We start from the raw sequence: 18,066 nt of genomic DNA, 5'->3' as shown, positions 1-18,066 counted from the left end.
AATACAACCCTGATGCACACCTTTCCTGACTTTAATCCAATCAGTATCCCCTCGTTCTGTCCGAACAACCGCCTTTTGATCTATGTAAAGGTTCCTCATGAGCACAGTTAAGTGTTCCAGAATTCCCATTCTTTGAAATGTTATCCATAATTTGTTATGATCCACACAGTGGAATGCCTTTGCACAGTCAATAAAACACAGGTAAAGATCCTTCTGGTATTCTCTGCTTTCAGCCAGGATCCACGTCCTCTCCTGAAACCGGCCTGAATTTCTGACAGTTCACTGTCAATATACTGCTGTAGCCGTTTTTGAATGATCTTCAGCAAAATTTTGCTTGCCTGTGATATTAATGGTACTGTTCCATAATTTCCACATTTGGTTGGATCACCTTTCTGGGAAATAGGCATAAATATGGATCTCTTCCAGTCAGTTGGCCAGGAAGCTGCCTTCCATATTTCTTGGCATAGATGAGTGAGCACTTCCAGCGCTGCATCTGTTTGTTGAAACATCTCAATTGATATTCCATCAATTCTTGGAGCCTTGTTTTTCGCCAGTGCCTTCAAAGCAGCTTAGACTTCTTCCTTCAGTACCTTCAGTTCCCGATCATATGCCACCTCTCGAAATGGTCGAACATTGACTAATTCTTTTTGGTATAATGACTCTGTGTATTCCTTCTGTCTTCTTTTGATGCTCCCTGCGTTGTTTAATATTTTCCAGGTAGAATCTTTCATTATTGCAACTCGAGGCTTGAATTTTTTCTTTAGTTCTTTCAGCTTAAGAAACACCGAGCGTGTTCTTCCCTTTTGGTTTTCCACTTCCAGCTCTTTGCACATGGCATTATAATACTTAACTTTGTCTTCTCGAGCCACCCTTTGAAATCTTCAGTTCTTTTACCTCATCAATTCTTCCTTTTGCTTTAGCTGCTCAATGTTCGAGAGCAAGTTTCAGAGTCTCCTCTGACATCCATCTTGGTCTTTTCTTTCTTTCCTGTCTTTCCCATGACCTCTTGCTTTCTTCATGTATGATGTCCTTGATGCCATTTTACAACTCGTCTGTTCTTCAGTCACTAGTGTTCAGTGCATCAAATCTATTCTTCAAATGGTCTCTCAGTTCAGGTGGGATATACTCAAGGTCATATTTTGGCTCTCATGGACTTGCTCTGATTTTCCTCAGTTTCAGCTTGAAGTTTCATATGAGCAACTGATGGTGTGTTCCACAGTTGGCCCCTGGCCTTGTTCTGATGATATTGAGCTTTTCCATCGTCTCTTTCCACAGATGTAGTCAATTTCATTTCTGTGTTTTCTGTCTGATGAGGTCCATGAGTATAGTCGCCGTTTATGTTGGTGAAAGAAGGTTTTTGCAGTGAAGAAATAGTTGGTCTTGCAAAATTCTATCATTTGATCTCTGGCATTGTTTCTATTACCAAGACCATATTTTCCAAATATGGGGCAAAAAATTTGAAAACATGAACAAATAAATTCAATAAAAATTGGGAACACTTTTTAAAATTCCAAGGTTCATAAAATGAACCATATTGAGTAACTTCAGGATTATTTTTAGGAGCACAATTTAGAAATGTTTGGAGATACTAATAGTACTGATGCCACTCTATATTTTTTGTCAAAACTTGCCATTCTCCAGTAACTTCTTATGTTAATCATTTTAGGAGATGTCTTTTTTTTTTTTTTTTTTTAGTGTTAAATCTTATTTTTTATTATTTTATTGTATTTTTGGTGAAAGTTTACACAGCATATTAGATTCCCTTTTAACATTTTTTACAAACATTCTTCAGTGACATTGGTTATATTTTTCACAATGTGTCATTGTTTCCATTCTAGTTGTCCTGCTTGCATTAATCTAGCTTCCCTGCCCCCCTTGCCTTCATGTATTTGCTTTAGGCCAAATATGACCATTTGTCTCATATAGTTGATTATTTAAAGGAAAACAGTACTCATGGGTGATATTGCTTATTTTATGAGCCAGTCTATTATTTGGTTGAAAGGTGACCAACCTCTGGGAGTAGATTCAGTTCCAAATTTAAAGGGTATCTTGAGGCAGTAGTCTTAGAGGATCCTCTAGTCTCTACCAGTCCAGTAAAACCAAAAAACTTGTTTCTGTTGAGTCAATTCCAACTCATACCGACCCTATACAGTAAGTCTGGACTGTTTAAGAAATTTGAGCTTTGTTCTACATTTTTCTCCCTGTCATTATATTCTTTAAAAAATAAAGCTGTAACATCAGATTTAATTGACTTGCATTTTTAATTTTGTATTTTGTAGCACATATGTGTTTTAAAAAGTCAAATTGCTATAGCCTACCATAAAGACAGCATTGGACTGGTTTTAGGAAACCCTGTATATAGACTTGACTCTTCCTCATTGATGACTCTGTATTTGAGAAAGGTCTCTTTATGGAGGAACATGTGGCTATCCTTTACAACTTCCTTGTTTCACTTCCATACACTTGAGTTAGCTGCCTCTAAGTGAGACTAAGCTTTATAGACTTGAGCACACATGAGTTGGTTTTTTTTTTTTTTTGCCTGCTGTTTGAAAGTAGTGTAAGCATGAGGTAAAGTTTTAATGAAAGTTGTTGATGAAAGTATACTTCCAGCGCGTTTTCCAGGCTATAAAAATACTATAAACTGAAATTCATGCTGTACGAACATAGGAAATAAACACTTGTTTCTCAATTGTTTATTAAATTGTAGGTGGCAGAAAAGGAAGATTTAAAAAAATACTTTGAGTCAGGCCTCTCTGATTATGACACAACACATTTCAAACTGCCTCAATATCGACGCTTATTAGAAACAATTTTCAGGTTTCTGATGCTGGTTGACTGCATATTTCAAGAACTCATCCGTCAACTTATGAACACTGCAGTCATGCTACTTTTGGATTTATTTAATGCCTCTGCTAGAATGCCATTTTCAGAGGAAGGAAAGAATGAAGATCTTATCAGGTAAATCACACTTTGGACTTAATAAAATGAATTTATAATCGTAAGCTTACATTGCCACTTATGAAGGAAATACCTAATAATTTAAGCCAGAATTTGGAAATTCTTCTTGTAGTAAAGTGTCATTTGTACTCATCTTTGCAATTAACTAAATTTATTATTTGGTAATGTTTTACTTGGAAACCCTGGTGGTTGTTTTTTTTTTTTTTTTTTTTGCTAATGTTTTACTTAACACTGTCCTTAAAATTTAGGAAAAAAATTTTTTTTTCAAAATTGTGCATAGGTAGGTTGTCATATATAATATCAGATGGTCTGTGAAATTTGGATTTCAAGTAAAAAAAAAAAAACCTGATTTCAAGTAAGCAATGAGTAATTTTTTAATGTGTGTCCCAGATATTATTTATAGTAAAAAAAAAAAAAAAAATTATTTATTTTTTATCAGCCGGTGCTGCTACAACAGAAATACCACAAGTGAATGACTTTAACAAGCAAATGTATTTTCTAAATAGTTTAGGAGTTTAGGAGGTAGCAGTGCAAATTCAAGGTCCCAGCTTCAGGGGAAGCCTTTCTCTCTGTCGGCTCTGGGGGAAGGTCCTTGTCATCTCAATCTTCCCCTGGGCCTAGGAGTTTCTTAGCAGGGGGAACCCGGGTCCAAAGGACACACCCCACTCCCAGCTCTGCTTTCTTAGTGGTATGAGTCCCTCTCCTCTCTGCTTGATCCTCTCTTTTATACCTCAAAAGAGACTGACTCAAGATACAACCTAATCCTGTAGATTGTGTCCTGCCTCATTTACATAACTGCCTCTAATCCTGCCTCATCAGCATCATAGGGGTTAGAATTTACGACACATGGGATAATCACATCAGATCACAAAATGGTGGACAACCACACAATACTGGGAGTCATAGCCTAGTCAAGTTGACATACATTTTTGGTGGACACAGTTTGATCCATAACATATATATACATGTATATATGAATGCAAAAGCTGGGACCTATGTAAGGCAGAAACCTGTCAGAGAAGAAAAACTCAAGTATTTTCCAGTAAAAGAGGAGATAGAAAAGTGGTAAGACTGCATCTTGTCAAAGGCAGAACACTTGTGAGACCTGGAAAAACAAGGCAATCCCATCGAGCTCTGGCTATCACTGGTTTCACTGTATATAATTTTATGAAGTCCTTTTTATCTATTTTGTCTTTGGTTGCTTGTGCTTTTGGTCTCATGTTTAAGAATTAAGTGTTAAGAACTGGGTCCTGAAGCATTTCCCCTATGTTTTCTCCTAAGTGTTTTATGGTTTTAGTTTTTACATTTAGGTCTTTCATCCATTTCGTGTTAGTTTTTGTATATGGTGAGAGATACGGGTTTAAATTTGTTCTCTTGCCTGTGGAAATCTAGGCATCTAGAACCATTTATTAAAGAGACCCTTCTTTCCTATTGGATGCATTTAGCACACTTAGCAGAAATCAATTGACCGTAGATATACAGGTTTGTTTCTGGACTCTCCATTCTATTCTGTTAGTCAATATGTCTATCATTGTACCAGTGCCAGACTGTGTTGATTACTGTAGCTTTGTAATATATTTTGAGATCAGGAAGGGTGAGTTCTGCTACTTTGTTCTTCTTTTTTGAGATTACTCTGGCTATTTGGGGTCCCTTGTCATTTCATAACAAATTTGAGAATTGGCTTTTCCATTTCTGCAAAGAAGACTGTTGTAGTTTTGATGGAGATTGCATTTAATCTATAGATTGCTTTGGGTTGTATTGACATCTTAACAATATTAAATCTTCCAATCCATGAATACAGAATATCCTTCCACTTATTTAGGTCGTCTTTAATTTCTTTCAATAATGTTTTATAGTTTTCAGTGTACATGTCTTTAACTTCCTTAGTTAGATGTATTCCTTAGTTGGATGTATTTGTAGGCATTTTATTCTTTTAGATGATTTTGTAAATGGAATTGTTTTTCTTAACTTCCTTTACAGATTGCTCATTGCTGGTGTGTAGAAACCCAGCTGATTTTTGTGTGTTGATCTTGTATCCTGCCACTTTGGTAAATTCACTTATTGACTCTAGTAGTTTTTTTTGTGGATTCTTTGGAGTCTTCTATATATAGGATCATGTCATCTGGTAAAAGGGATACTTTTAGTTCTTCCTTCCCAATTTGAATACTTTTTATTTCTTTTTCTTACCTAACTGCTCTGACCAGAACTTTCAGTACAATACTGAATAGCCGTGGTGAGGGTGGGCATCCTTGTTTTGTTCCTGATTTTAAGGGGAAAGCTCTCAGTGTTTTTCTATTGAGTATATTATTAGCTGTAGGTTTTTCAAAAATGCCCTGTATTATATGAAGAATTTTTCTTCTATTCCTATCTTATTGAGTGTTTTTATTATAAAAGTGTGTTAGATTTTGTCAAATGACTTTTTCTGCACTGATCGAAATGATCTTGTGGTTCTTTTGTTTTATTAATGTGGGGCATTACATCAATTAATTTTCTAGTGTTGATCCACCCTTCAATTCCTTGGGCAGATCTCACTTGATTATGGCTATAATCCTTTTCATGTGCTTTTCAATTTGTTTTGCTACTATTTTGTTGAGGATTTTTATGTCTATATTTAGAAGAGATACTGGTCTGTAGTTTTCTTTTCTTACGGTATCATTGTCTGTTTTGGTGTAAAGTGATGCTTGCCTAAGAGAATGAGGTAAGAAGTGTTCCTTCTTGGATTTCTAAAGAAAAGTTTAAGAATGATCAGAATCACTTGTGTACATATTTGGTAGAGTTCCCCAGTGGAGCCATCTGGTCTAGGACTTTTCTTTTTTGGGAGGAAGTTTTTGATGACTGATTCAGTCTCTTCGGTTGTTATATGTTTATTGAGATCTTCTATTTCTCTTTGAGTCTGTGTAGGAAATTTATGTGTTTCTAGGAATTTGTCCATCTCACCTAGGTTATGTAATTTGTTGATATACAGTTGGTCGTAGTATTCTCTTACGATCCTTTTTTTCTATTGGGTTGATTGTAATGTCCCACTTTTCATTTCTGATTCTAGACATTTTCATCTTCTCTGCCTTTTTCTTTGTCAGTCTAGCTAAAGGTTTGTCAGTTTTATTGATCTTTTCAAAAAACCAGCCTCTGCTTTCATTGATTCTCTCTATTGTTTTTCTAATCTCTATTTCATTTATCTTGCTCTGATCTTTGTTCATTTCCTCCCTCTGGAAGCTTTCAGCTTGGTTTGTTTTTTTCGTTTCTAGTTCCTCAAGTTGTCAAATTATGTTATCGATTTAAGGTCTTTCTTCTTTTTTAATGTATGTATTTACCATTATGAATTTCTCTCTGAGCACTGCTTCTCCTGTGTCCCATTGTTTTTGTATGTTGTGCTTTCATTTTCATTTGCTTCTAACTATTTTCTAATTCCTCTCTTGATTTCTTCCATGACTCATTGGTTGATTAATAGTGTGTTGTTTCATTTCCACTTATTTGTGCATTTTTCAATTTTCTTTCTGTTATTAATTTCTAATTTTACTCCATTGTAGTCAGAGAATATACTTTGTATGTTCTTAGTCTTTTTGCCTTAACTGAGATTTGATTTGTGACCTAACATATGGTCTGTCCTGGAGAATGACCCATATGTACTAGAGAAAAATATATTTTGTGCTGTTGTTGTGTGGAGTGCTTTATATATGTCTCCTAGGTCTAATTGCTTTGTAGTATTACTCAGCTTCTCTATATCTGTGCTTATCTTCTTTCAAGACGATCTGTCCATTGTTGAAAGTGTTGTATTGAAGTCTCCTACTATTACTGTAAAACTGTTTCTTCCTTAAACTCTGCTAGAATTTGCTTTATATATTTAGGGGCTCTGGTCAAAAAGTAAAACAATTATAAATATATATGCCCCGAGGTATTAGGGGCATATATATTTATAATTGTTTTACTCTCTTGAGGAATTGATTATTTTATCATTATATAATATTTTTCTTTTTCTGTTATAGTTTTTACTTAAAGCCTACATTGATATTAAAATCCTCATAGCAGCTCTCTTTTAATTATTCTTCACATGGAATATTTTTTTCATCCTTTCACTTTCAACTTATTCATGTCCTTATGTTTGAGATGTGTCTCTTGTAGGGGGCATATAGTTGGGTCTTTTTTTTTTGTTAATTAATTCTGCCATCCTCTGCATTTTGATTGAAATATTTAATCAATTTGCATTCACAGTAATTACCAATAAAGGGCTTACATCTGCTATTTTTTAATGTGTGTGTGTGTGTGTGTGTACTTTATGTCTTCTTCATCCCTTATTTCCTCCAATACTGCCAATGCTTGTGTTTTGCTTATTTTTTGTAGTGAACAATTTGATCCTCTTCTCTTTTCCTTTTGTATGTATTTTTTAGGTTTTTTTGTTTTTATCATGATGGTTAAATTTAACAACTTGCATTTTTATCTACCTGTTTTTATTGATACCAACTTAGCTTCAGTAACATACAAAAACTCTATACCTGTATTCTTCCTCCCCTCCTCCCTGATTATTTGGTATTTATCACTTATATATCATGTGCCCTGTAACATATATTTATACTAATTTTTTATGTATTTGTCAGTATAAAGCATGGAGGACGTAACAATTAGATTTATCAAGTCATAATTCCTTAAAACTAGCCCTTATACTTGATCATACAATTACCTTTAATGGAGATTTTTTTTTTACATATGACTTTGAGTTACTTTCTAGTGTCTTTCTTTCCCATCTGAAGGACTCCCTTTGGCACTTTTTATAGGGTTGGCCTAGTGGATATGAAGTCTCTCAGCTTTTGTTATCTGGGAATGTCGATTTTACCTTCATTCTTGAAAAAGTTATTCTTGGTTGGCATTTCTTTTTTCTTTCAGTACTTTAAATATGTCATTCAATTGTTTTCTGGCCTTCAGAGTTTCTGAGGAGATATTGGCACTTAATATTAGGGATTCTTGGTATGTGACTATTCACTTCTTAGTTGCTGCTTTCAGGATCCTTTCTTTATCTTTGGTTTCTGAAAACCTCATTACGGTGTGTCTCTGTGAGTTTCTTTGGGTATATCCTACTTGCAGTTCATTGAACTTCATAGATTTTTAGACTTTAACAGATTTGGAAAGTTTTCTGTCATTATTTCTTCAAATATTCTTTGTGACTCTTTTTCTCATTTCCTTCGGAAATTCCCATAATGAGTATGTTAGTTTGCTTGGTGATGTCCCACAGCTCCATTAGGTTATGCTCAGCAGTTTTGAGCCTTCTTTCTTGCTGCTCCTCTGCCACCACAATTATGTTTACCTTATCCTCTAGATCACTTTCTTCTGCCAGCTCAAATCAGTTTTTAAGTCCTTCCATTGAGTTTTTTTTATTTCAGTTGTTGTGTCTTTCAGTTTCAGTATTTCTGTTTGGTTCCTTCTTGTAGTGTTTCATATCTTTTTTATATTCTCATTTCGTTCATGCATTATTTTCCTAAATTCCTTTAGTTCTTTCTGTTTTCATTTAGTTCATTAAGTGTGTTTAATGTTATTGTATTATATACTTCGATTCTATTCCTTATTTGGGTTTCCACCAGTACTATTTCTTTCCCTTTATCTCGTTAACTTGAAAAAGCCATCATTCCAACTTCTTTGTATCCCCTGTGATTTTTTTTGTTAAAAGTGGGACATTTTTACAAGGTATTGGTTTTCTCAACTTCCCCAGTTATACATTACTTTTGAAAGTACAAATTTCTGCAAGAAACTCTTAGGAGGACACCATCTTTAGCCTTTGATTGCTGCATCCTCTCCTTCCTTGTGGTATCTCAGTTCAAGCCAGACCAAGGGTTCAGTTTTTGTTTTTGTTTCTGACACACAAATCTGATAACACATTCTGATCAGCTTGCCCTCAGTATGGTGCTGCATTTAATCTTTGGGTTACCACTCCCTCCCCTGTTCTGTGAGTGTGCTTTGTGATGGGAAGAGAGAGGGTGCCCTAAACAGTCTATTTGGGATATCTGTGCTTTAAGTTTGGAGCCAGAAACCCAGTCTTTGCCAGTGCACAGGACAGCACTACACTGGCATGGAGGTGTGAGGAGGCTGCCAGTCCTTTGGGACCATCCCTCGGCTATACTGGGAGGGAGAAAGGTGGGGCACCCTGAACAATTTGTCACAGGGAACTGTGCTTTAAGTATTGGTGTCTGAGATCAAGGATCTTTCCCTGTGCACCAAAGATCAGTGTGCTGGCTGGTGGTACAGAGAGGCTCCTGGGCATCTCTCTGTTGTGCTGGGACAGGGAAAGACAGGGACACCCTGAACAATCTGTCTGGGAGATGTGTGCACTAGCTGGTGGTGTGGGGCAGCTCTGGGCTGTCTCTCTGCTGTGCTGGGAGGGGTGAGGTGTCTTAACTTAGAAAGCTTTGCCTACTCAGTATCACAAAGATTTTCTCCAGTGTTTCTTCTAGAAGATTTATACTTCCTGGTTTTACATTATATCTCTGATACCTTTTGAGTTTATTTTTGTCTCTTTCAACAAGTGAGTTGAGGTAAATATTTTTGCATATGAATATCCAGTCACTCCAGCATATTTTGTTGAAAGATTGTCCTTGATATCTTAGTTGAAAGCTGATTGATCATATATGTGTGAGCCTATTTCTGTACTCTCTTTTCTATTCCAGTGATCTGTGCGTCTGCCCTTTAACCAGTGCTATTGGTCTTGATAACCATAATACATTTTAAAATCAGGTAGTATAATTCTTCCAACCTTGTTCTTTTTCAAAATTGTTTAGGATATTCTAATTCATTTGTTTTTCTCTGTACATCTTGAGAGTTAGCTTGTAGATTACTTTAAAAAAAAAACATTTGCTGGGATTTTGATTAGTATTGCTTTGAATATATAGATGAATATGGGGGAAATTGACATCTTAACAGTCTTCAAAGTCCAGAACATGGTATAGCTTTTCATTTATTTAGGTCTTCTTTGATTTCTCTCATCAATGTTTTATACTGCTCAGTGTATGAATATGGCATATTTTTATTTGATTTATAACTTGTTGTTAGGTGCTGTCGAGTCAGTTCCAACTCATAGCGACCATAAGCGCAATAGAATGAAGCACTGCCCCGTCCTGTACCATCCTCACAATCATTGTTATGCTTGAGCCCATTTTTGCTGCCACTGTGTCAATCCTTCTTGTTGAGGGTCTTCCTATTTTTCGCTGACCCTCTACTTTACCAAGTAATAATATGTCCAAAGTGTATGAGACAAAATCTTGCCATCCTTGCTTCTAATGAGCATTCTGGCTGTACTTCTTCCAAGACAGATTTGTTTGTTCTTGGGGCAGTCCACGGTATATTCAATATTCTTTGTCAACACCATAATTTACAGGCATCAGTCTTCTTCAGTCTTCCTTATATGCTGCCCAGCTTTTGCATGCATATGAGGTGATTGAAAACACCATGGCTTGGGTCAGGTGCACCTTAGTCCTTAAAGTGACATATTTGCTTTTTAACACTTTAAAGAGATATTTTACAGAAGATTTGTGCAATGCAATGTGTCTTTTGATTTCTTGACTGTTGCTTCCATGGGTGTTGATTGTGGATCCAAGTAAAATGAAATTTGCGACAACTTCAATATTGTATCTGTTTATCATGATGTTGCTTATTGGTCTAGTTGTGAGAATTTTTTTTTCTTTATATTGAGGTGTAATTCATACTGAAAGCTCTGGTCTTTGATCTTCATCAGTAAGTGCTTCAAGTCCTCTTCACTTTCAGGAAGCAAAATTGTGTCATCTGCATATCACAGGTTGTTAATGAGTCTTCCTCTAATCCTGATGCCACATTCTTCTTCATATAGTCTAGCTTCTCAGATTATTTGCTCTGCATACACATTGAATAAGTATGGTGAAAGGATACAACCCTGATGCATACCTTTCCTGACTTTCAACCACCCAGTATCCGGTCGTTCTGTTCAAACAACTGCCTCTTGGTCTACGTACAGGTTTCTCAGAGCACAATTAAGTATTCTGGAATTTCCATTCTTCACAATATTATCCATAATTTGTTACGATCCACTCAGCCAAATGCCTTTGCATAGTCAGTAAAACACAGGTAAACGTCTTTTCTGGTATTCTCTGATTTCAGTCATGATCCATCTGACCTCAGCAATAATATCCCTTGTTCCACGTCCTCTTCTGATTCCAACTTGAATTTCTGGCAGTTCTCTGTTGATGTACTGTTGTGAGCACTTTTGAATGATCTTTAACAAAATTTTACTTGTGTATGGTATTGTTTAATAATTTCTTCATTCTATTGGATCACCTTTCTTTGGAAGGGGTACAAAGGTGGATCTAATTCAGTCACTTGGCCAGGTAACTGTCTTCCAAATTTCTTGACATAGACAAGTAAGCACTTTCAGTGCTGCATCGGTTTGTTGAAAGATCTCAATTGGTATTCTGTCAATTCTTGCAGCCTTGTTTTTCACCAGTGCCCTCAGTGCAGTTTGGACGTCTTCCTTCAGTACCATCGGCTCTTGATCATATGCTACCTCCTAAAATGGTTGAATGTTGACCAATTCTTTTTGGCACAGTGACTTTATGTATTCCTTCCATCTTCTTTTGAAGCTTCCTATGTCGTTTAATATTTTCCCCGTAGACTCCTTCAATATTGCAACTCGAGGCCTGAAATTTTTCTTCGTTTCTTTCAGCTTGAGAAAAGCCAAGCGTATTCTTCCCTTTTGGTTTTCTAACTCCAGCTCTTTGCAAGTGTCATTATAATACTTTACTTTGCATCTCGAGCCACACTTTGAAATCTTCTGTTCAGCTCTTTTACTTCATCATTTCTTCCTTTTATTTTAGCAACTCTACATTCGGTGCTATGGTAAATGGTACTGTATTTTTAAATTCAGTTTCTAATTGTTCACTGACAGCATGGAGAAACTATTGATTTTGTGTATTAATCTTGTGTCTGTGACCTTCTAAGTTCATTACTAGTTATAATAGCTTTTCTATAGGTAATTTTTAATTTTCTTTTTAGACCAAGTGTCAGCAAGTTATGTCCCATAGAACAAATCCAGCTTGCCACCTGTTTTTGTAAATAAAATTTTATTGGAACATCACCACACCCATTTGTTTATGTATTATCTGTGGCTGCTTTTGCACTACAAACGCAGGTTTAAATAGTTATGATAGAGGCTTTACGGCCCACAAAGGGTAAAATATTTGCTATGTGGCCCCTTAGAGAAAAAATTTGCCGACCCTGCTCTAGGGCAATCCCTAAATGATAGTAAATGGATGTAACACTGAAAAGATAATAGAGAATTACTGAAAGAATAAAAAATATTTGATTAATCTAAAGTAGGCATCCTTACAGACTAATGCAAATTATTATTATTACTATTTATACCACTTTCATGATTCTGCTAAAACTTTTATAACTTTGTAGTTCCATTTATCCTCCTCTTACCTTTTACACCCTTGTTTTACATGTATTTTAAATGCATATTTAGTTGTCCATATAATTTAAACTCCAGAAGTCAGTACAGATATTGTCTTGAATGTTCAATATCCATTTATATTTACCATTTTCTTGTGTTCTTTCCTTTTGTTTATTTTTCTGTCTGGGATCATCTTTCGTGCTGGAGATTACTTCCTTCAGTTTTTAATTGTTTAAAATCATCTTTATGTCACCTTAATTTATGAAGTATATTTTCACTGGGTGTAGAGTTGTACAAAATGAAATGTTAAAATCTTTTGAAAGATTCTTTAGTTTATTTTTATTTTTTCTTGCAATATAACTCACCAGAAGTTCTGAGCCAGCAAGGACCTGTGCCAGCCTCAATGGTTGTTCTCAGATTCACTTGACTTGCCTTCTGCTCATCATGGGATCCTCTCGTTTTGAGATTGAGCATTTATTGGTGATATTTGATGCCTCACAGGACCCACTGCTGTTGGGTCCTACCAACAGAATCGATTTGATGGCAGTGGATTTGGTTTTTCTTTACGTGTATTTTGGGGTTGAAGATATAATTGTGATTTTTTTTTTCTTTAGCTATTCTAGTTCCTCTGTATTGTTTTTATGAGGAAATATGGGAAGATTAAAAAGAAAAACAACTCGCTATTCTGTTGCTATGGTCTCGTTGCCAGGAATTCCTAATGCCTTTATTTGAACCTTAATTTTTTCATCTTATTTTAGATGTGTATCTTATAAATAACACTATGGTAGTTTCTTCCTCTTTGTAACAATCAGGATTAAAGTATTCCTGAATTATATATATTTTAAAATCTACACCTCTCATAAAAATGCTTAATTTTTCAACTTAGTCTCCTCAATTAAGATTTGTAGAATGTTTTTTTTCTTCCAACTGTTCTTCATCCTGCTGAAATGAGATATATGATTTTAGAAAGATAATGCTTCTTTTTTTATTCTTTTCATTTCTTAATCTAGAATATACAAGGACATTTTACCTTTCACTGACAAGGCGTCTTTAAAAAATGACCATGAAGAACTCAATGATTTACACCTGTATGTTACTCATATTCTGAAATCAGAAGTAAAAACAGAAGTTGATATTAATGAGGTAAAATGGCCTTAAAAATATGAACATAGATTTTTTTATATAAAATGAATTCTGTTTTAGAATGAAAAATGTGATTTATGATTACTACTCACAATTTCTTGCCTAACACGAACACCTGCTCCTATCTCATTTGGTTTCTTTGTTCATTCACTCAACAAATAGTTATTGAGTACTCCCTTTGCGGTGGGTGCTGAACTAAGCATTGGAGATACAGCAGTGGGTAGAACAAATTCCCTAATGTCTTGGAGTTTGTATTTTCCTGGGGGAAAGAGTGTATAAACGTGATTTCAGGGAGTGATGAGTACTATGAAGAAAAATACAAGAAGGTAAGGGAATATAGAGTGATATTGTATGCTACTTTATATGGGAATGGTCAGAGAAGGCCCCCCCCCGACTAAAGTAGCATCCACTTTTCTCTGCTTCCACTACTGTGCTCTTCAAACTCTCTTTGCTTTTCTTAAAAGCACTTTTGTTGATTTGTGTTCTTAACTTTAAAATAACACAAGGCAAGTATGAAAAAAATCAAAGGAATCCTAGAGTAACATCCATTAGGAAATCTTTTCTTGCCATGAAGGATTGTCTCCCTCTCCCCTGGCATTGTTTTTTTGGGGGGTTAAACTTTATATGGTAGGCGCTTGTCCTATTCGGCAAAAGCAATGTTTTTGTGAGATAATACCGTATAATATGTGCTTTATAATTTTCTCCATTTTAAAATATCTCAGGTATATTTGGTAACAAAGGAAAGTGTCCACATGTAGTTTGAAATCTGGAAATATGTGTACTAAAATATTAACAGTGATTATCCATAGGTAGTGGTATTCTGGGTAATTTTTGCCTTCTTATATATACATTTCTACATAATTTGAACTTTGTACAATATAAAAACAAAAAAACCAGTGTTGTCGAGTCGATTCCGACTCATAGCGACCTTATAGGACAGAGTAGAACTGCCCCAATATATGTAGTGCATTTACAAATTCTTTATTAAATATATCATACCTGCAAAAATGTATACTGCATGAGTACAGTTTAAATATAATTAAGGAAATACCCATATAGATTTCACTGAGCTTCAAAATCTTTAATGTCTTCTATGTATCCTTCCTGAATAAAACAATTTATTTCCCCATTCTACTGTTGATGGGTTATTTTTAGTTTTTGATTTTGTTATTGCATACATTTTTGCCACAAACATTCTTGTTTATGTCTCCGCCTGGTACATATGAACAAGTGTTTCTCTTAGGAATATTGCTAAGAAGTGAAATTTCTGGATGAAAAAGTACGCATATTTTCAACTGCAGCGAGTAATGTGAAATTATTTTCCAAAATGCTTGTACCAGTTTACACAACCATTAGAAGTGCAGAAGTTTTCATTGTTCCATATTCTCCCTAACCTAATGTTTTTGCCAATTAGATGGGTGTGAAATGGTATTTCGCTGTGCTTTTCATTTTTATTTCCCTAATTGCTAGTTTGGGTGACCAAATTTTCATGTTATCGGTGACTCATGTTTCATTTTCTGTGTGTTTTGCCCACTTACCTATTGGGATTTCTTATTATTTTGTAGGAATTTTTTATATATATTGTGGTTATCTTCTCCCACTAGATGACCTTTTTTTTTGTTTTGTTTTTATTTCCTTTATATGGTGTTTAATATTTATATTAAAAAAAAAAAAACCTGTTGCCATCAAGTTGATTCTGACTCACAGTGACCCTATAGGGCAGAATAGAACTGCCCCATAGAGTTTCCAAGGAGCAGCTGGTGGATTCAAACTGCAGACCTTTTGGTTAGCTGCCAAGTTCTCAACCATTGCACCACAAGAGCTCCATTCATTTATATTAGTGTTTGAAATTATTCTCCATCCTGAAGTCATAAAGATACCTCCCGTATTTTCTTCTAAAAGTTTTTTTACGTTAAATTTCTGTTTTCTTTTATCTTTTTTTTTTTAAAGTAGTTCATTTTATTTTGTTCTTGCTGTGAGAATATACACAGCAGAGCATACATCCCGTTCCACAGTGTCTACATGTACAATTTAGAGACACTGATTACATTCTTCAAGTTGGGCAACCACTCTCACCGTCCTTTTCCAAGGCGTTTCTCCCCCATTAACATAAACTCACTGTCCCCTAAGTTTCCTATCTAATCTTTTGAGCTGTTGTCGTCCATTTGGTGCCATCTGGATCTTAAAAAAACATGTTTTATATTAATTAAACTAAACTTGTTTGGTTTAAAGAAGACTTCAGGAGATATTTTTGTTTTAAGGTTTCAAGATTATCTCTGGGCAATATTTTTAGTGGCTCATCCAGCCTCCATGGCCCTGGAAAGTCTGGAATCTGGGAGAATTTGAAATTCTGGGTTTTTCTTGTTTTGATCAGGATTCCTTTGTTGATTCTTTGATCAAGTTGTTCAGTAATGATAGCTGGGCACCAAAAATAGCAGTTCATGGAGGCAATTAGCCACACATTCCATTTCTTCCTTCTGTTCCTGACTTTCCTTTCTCTGTTGCTCCAGGTGAGTAGAGAGACCAATTGTTGTACATTAGACGGCTGGTGGGAGGCTTTTAAGACTCCAGGGAACACGCAGTAAACCAGGAGGCAGAACAGAAGCATGCAATACTATATTAAGCCAATTAACTGAAATGTCCCACGATCTTCTAAAAGTTTTAAAGTTTGTTCTTTGCATTTAAGTCTTTAGTTCCTCTGAAAATGATTTTTCTGTATGGTGTATGGTAACTTTCTTAGTTGCTTGCTGAAAGTGAAGAGGACTTGAAGCACTTACTGATGAACATCAAAGACCACAGTCTTCACTATGGGTTATGCCTCAACATAAAGAAAACAAAAACCCTCACAACTGGACCAATAAGCAACATCACGATAAACAGAGAAAAGACTGAGGTTGTCAAGGATTTCATTTTACTTGAATCTACAATCAACACCCATGGAAGCAGCAGTCAGGAAATCAAAAGATGCTTTGCATTGGGTGTATCGGCTGCAAGAGATCTCTTTAAAGTGTTATAAAGCAAAGATGTCACCCCAAGGACTAGGGTGCACCTGACCCAAGCCATGGTGTTTTCAGTTGTCTCATATGCATGTGAAAGCTGAACAGTGAATAAGGAAGACCGAAGAAGAATCGACACCTTTGAATTGTGGTGTTGGTGAAGAATATTGAATATACCATGGACTGCCAAAAGAACGAACAAATCTGCCTTGGAGGAAGTACAACCAGAATGCTCCTTGGAAGCAAGGATGGTGGGACTATGTTTCACATACTTTGGACATTTTGTCAGGAGGGATCAGTCCCTGGAGAAGGACATCATGCTTGGTAAAGTAAAGGGTCAGTGAAAAAGAGGAAATCCTCAACGAGATGGATTGACACAGTGGCTGCAACAATGGGCTCAAGCATAGCAACAATTGTGAGGATGGTGCAGGACTTATAGCCACCCCATGCACAGGAGAACAAGAAGTGTCTTAGTTACTTAGTGCTGCTGTAGCAAAATTACCACAAGCGGGTGGCTTTAACAAATAGAAACTTATTTTCTCACACTTTAGGATGCTAGAAGTCTGAGTTCAGGATACTAGCTCTAGAAGAAGACTTTGTCTGCTCTGGGGGAAGTCCTTATCTCTTCTTCTCTAGTGTTCTTCTCTGTGTTCCTTGGAGATCTCCACGTGGCATCTATGTATCCCCATTCATGCTTCCTTGCTTCTGTGACTAATCTGCTCCTTCTGTATTTCAAAATTGGCTAGGTTTAAGTGATATAGTCTCATTAACATAACAAAAAAAATCTGTTCCCAAATGAGATTACATCCACAGGTATATGGGTTAGGATTTACTATGCATATTTTTTTTTATTGTACTTTAGATGCAGGTTTACAGAACAAACTAGCTTCTTCTTAAGCAATTAGTGTACATATTTTTTTGTGACATTGGTTACTAACCTTACAACACATCAACGCTCTCCCCTTCTTCACCTTAGGTTCCCTATTACCAGCTTTCCTGTCCCCTCCTGCCTTCCAGACCTTGCCCCTGGGCAAGTATGCCCTTTTAGTCTTGTTTTATTTTATGGGCTTGTCTAATCTTTGGATGAAGGGTGAACTTCAGGAGTGACTTCGTTACTGAGCTAAAAGGGTGTGCAGGGCCTATACTCTCAGGGTTTCTCCAATCTGTCAGACCAGTAAGTCTGGTCTTTTTGTGTGTGGTGTGGGGAGGGGGGTGGTGGTTAGAATTTTCTTCTACATTTTTCTCCAGCTCTGTCTGGACCCATCTATTATGATCCCTGTCAGAGCAGTCAGTGGTGGTGGCCGGGCACCATCTAGTGGTGCTGTACTCAGTCTGGTAGAAGCTGTAGTACTTGCAGTCCATCAGTCATTTGAACTAATCTTTCCTTTGTGTCTTTGGTTTTCTTCCTTCTCTTCTTACTCCATATGGGGTGAGAACAGTGGAGTATCTCAGATGGCTACTTGAAAGCTTTTAAGACCCCAGATGCTACTCACCAAAGCAGAATATAGAACATTTTCTTTTAAACAATGTTATGCCAGTTGAGCTAGATGCTCCTCAAGACCATGG

General features: G+C 36.0%; 1 protein-coding gene across 1 annotated transcript in view; it reads left to right on the top strand.

Annotated features, from left to right (window-relative positions):
- DNAH14 (dynein axonemal heavy chain 14) overlaps window positions 1–18,066 on the top strand; it is a 362,094-nt gene that overhangs the window by 35,053 nt on the left and 308,975 nt on the right. Inside the window, exons 10-11 of the mRNA XM_064276952.1 lie at window positions 2,708–2,958; window positions 13,372–13,504. Coding sequence (XP_064133022.1) covers window positions 2,708–2,958; window positions 13,372–13,504 — 384 coding nt within the window. The remainder of the gene's footprint in view (window positions 1–2,707; window positions 2,959–13,371; window positions 13,505–18,066) is intronic.

Source organism: Loxodonta africana, chromosome 25 (assembly GCF_030014295.1).
Source record: "Loxodonta africana isolate mLoxAfr1 chromosome 25, mLoxAfr1.hap2, whole genome shotgun sequence".
Taxonomy (NCBI): Eukaryota; Metazoa; Chordata; class Mammalia; order Proboscidea; family Elephantidae; genus Loxodonta; species Loxodonta africana.
The sequence above is the reverse complement of the archived record's forward strand: the minus strand, read 5'-3'. Positions and strand labels throughout refer to the sequence as shown.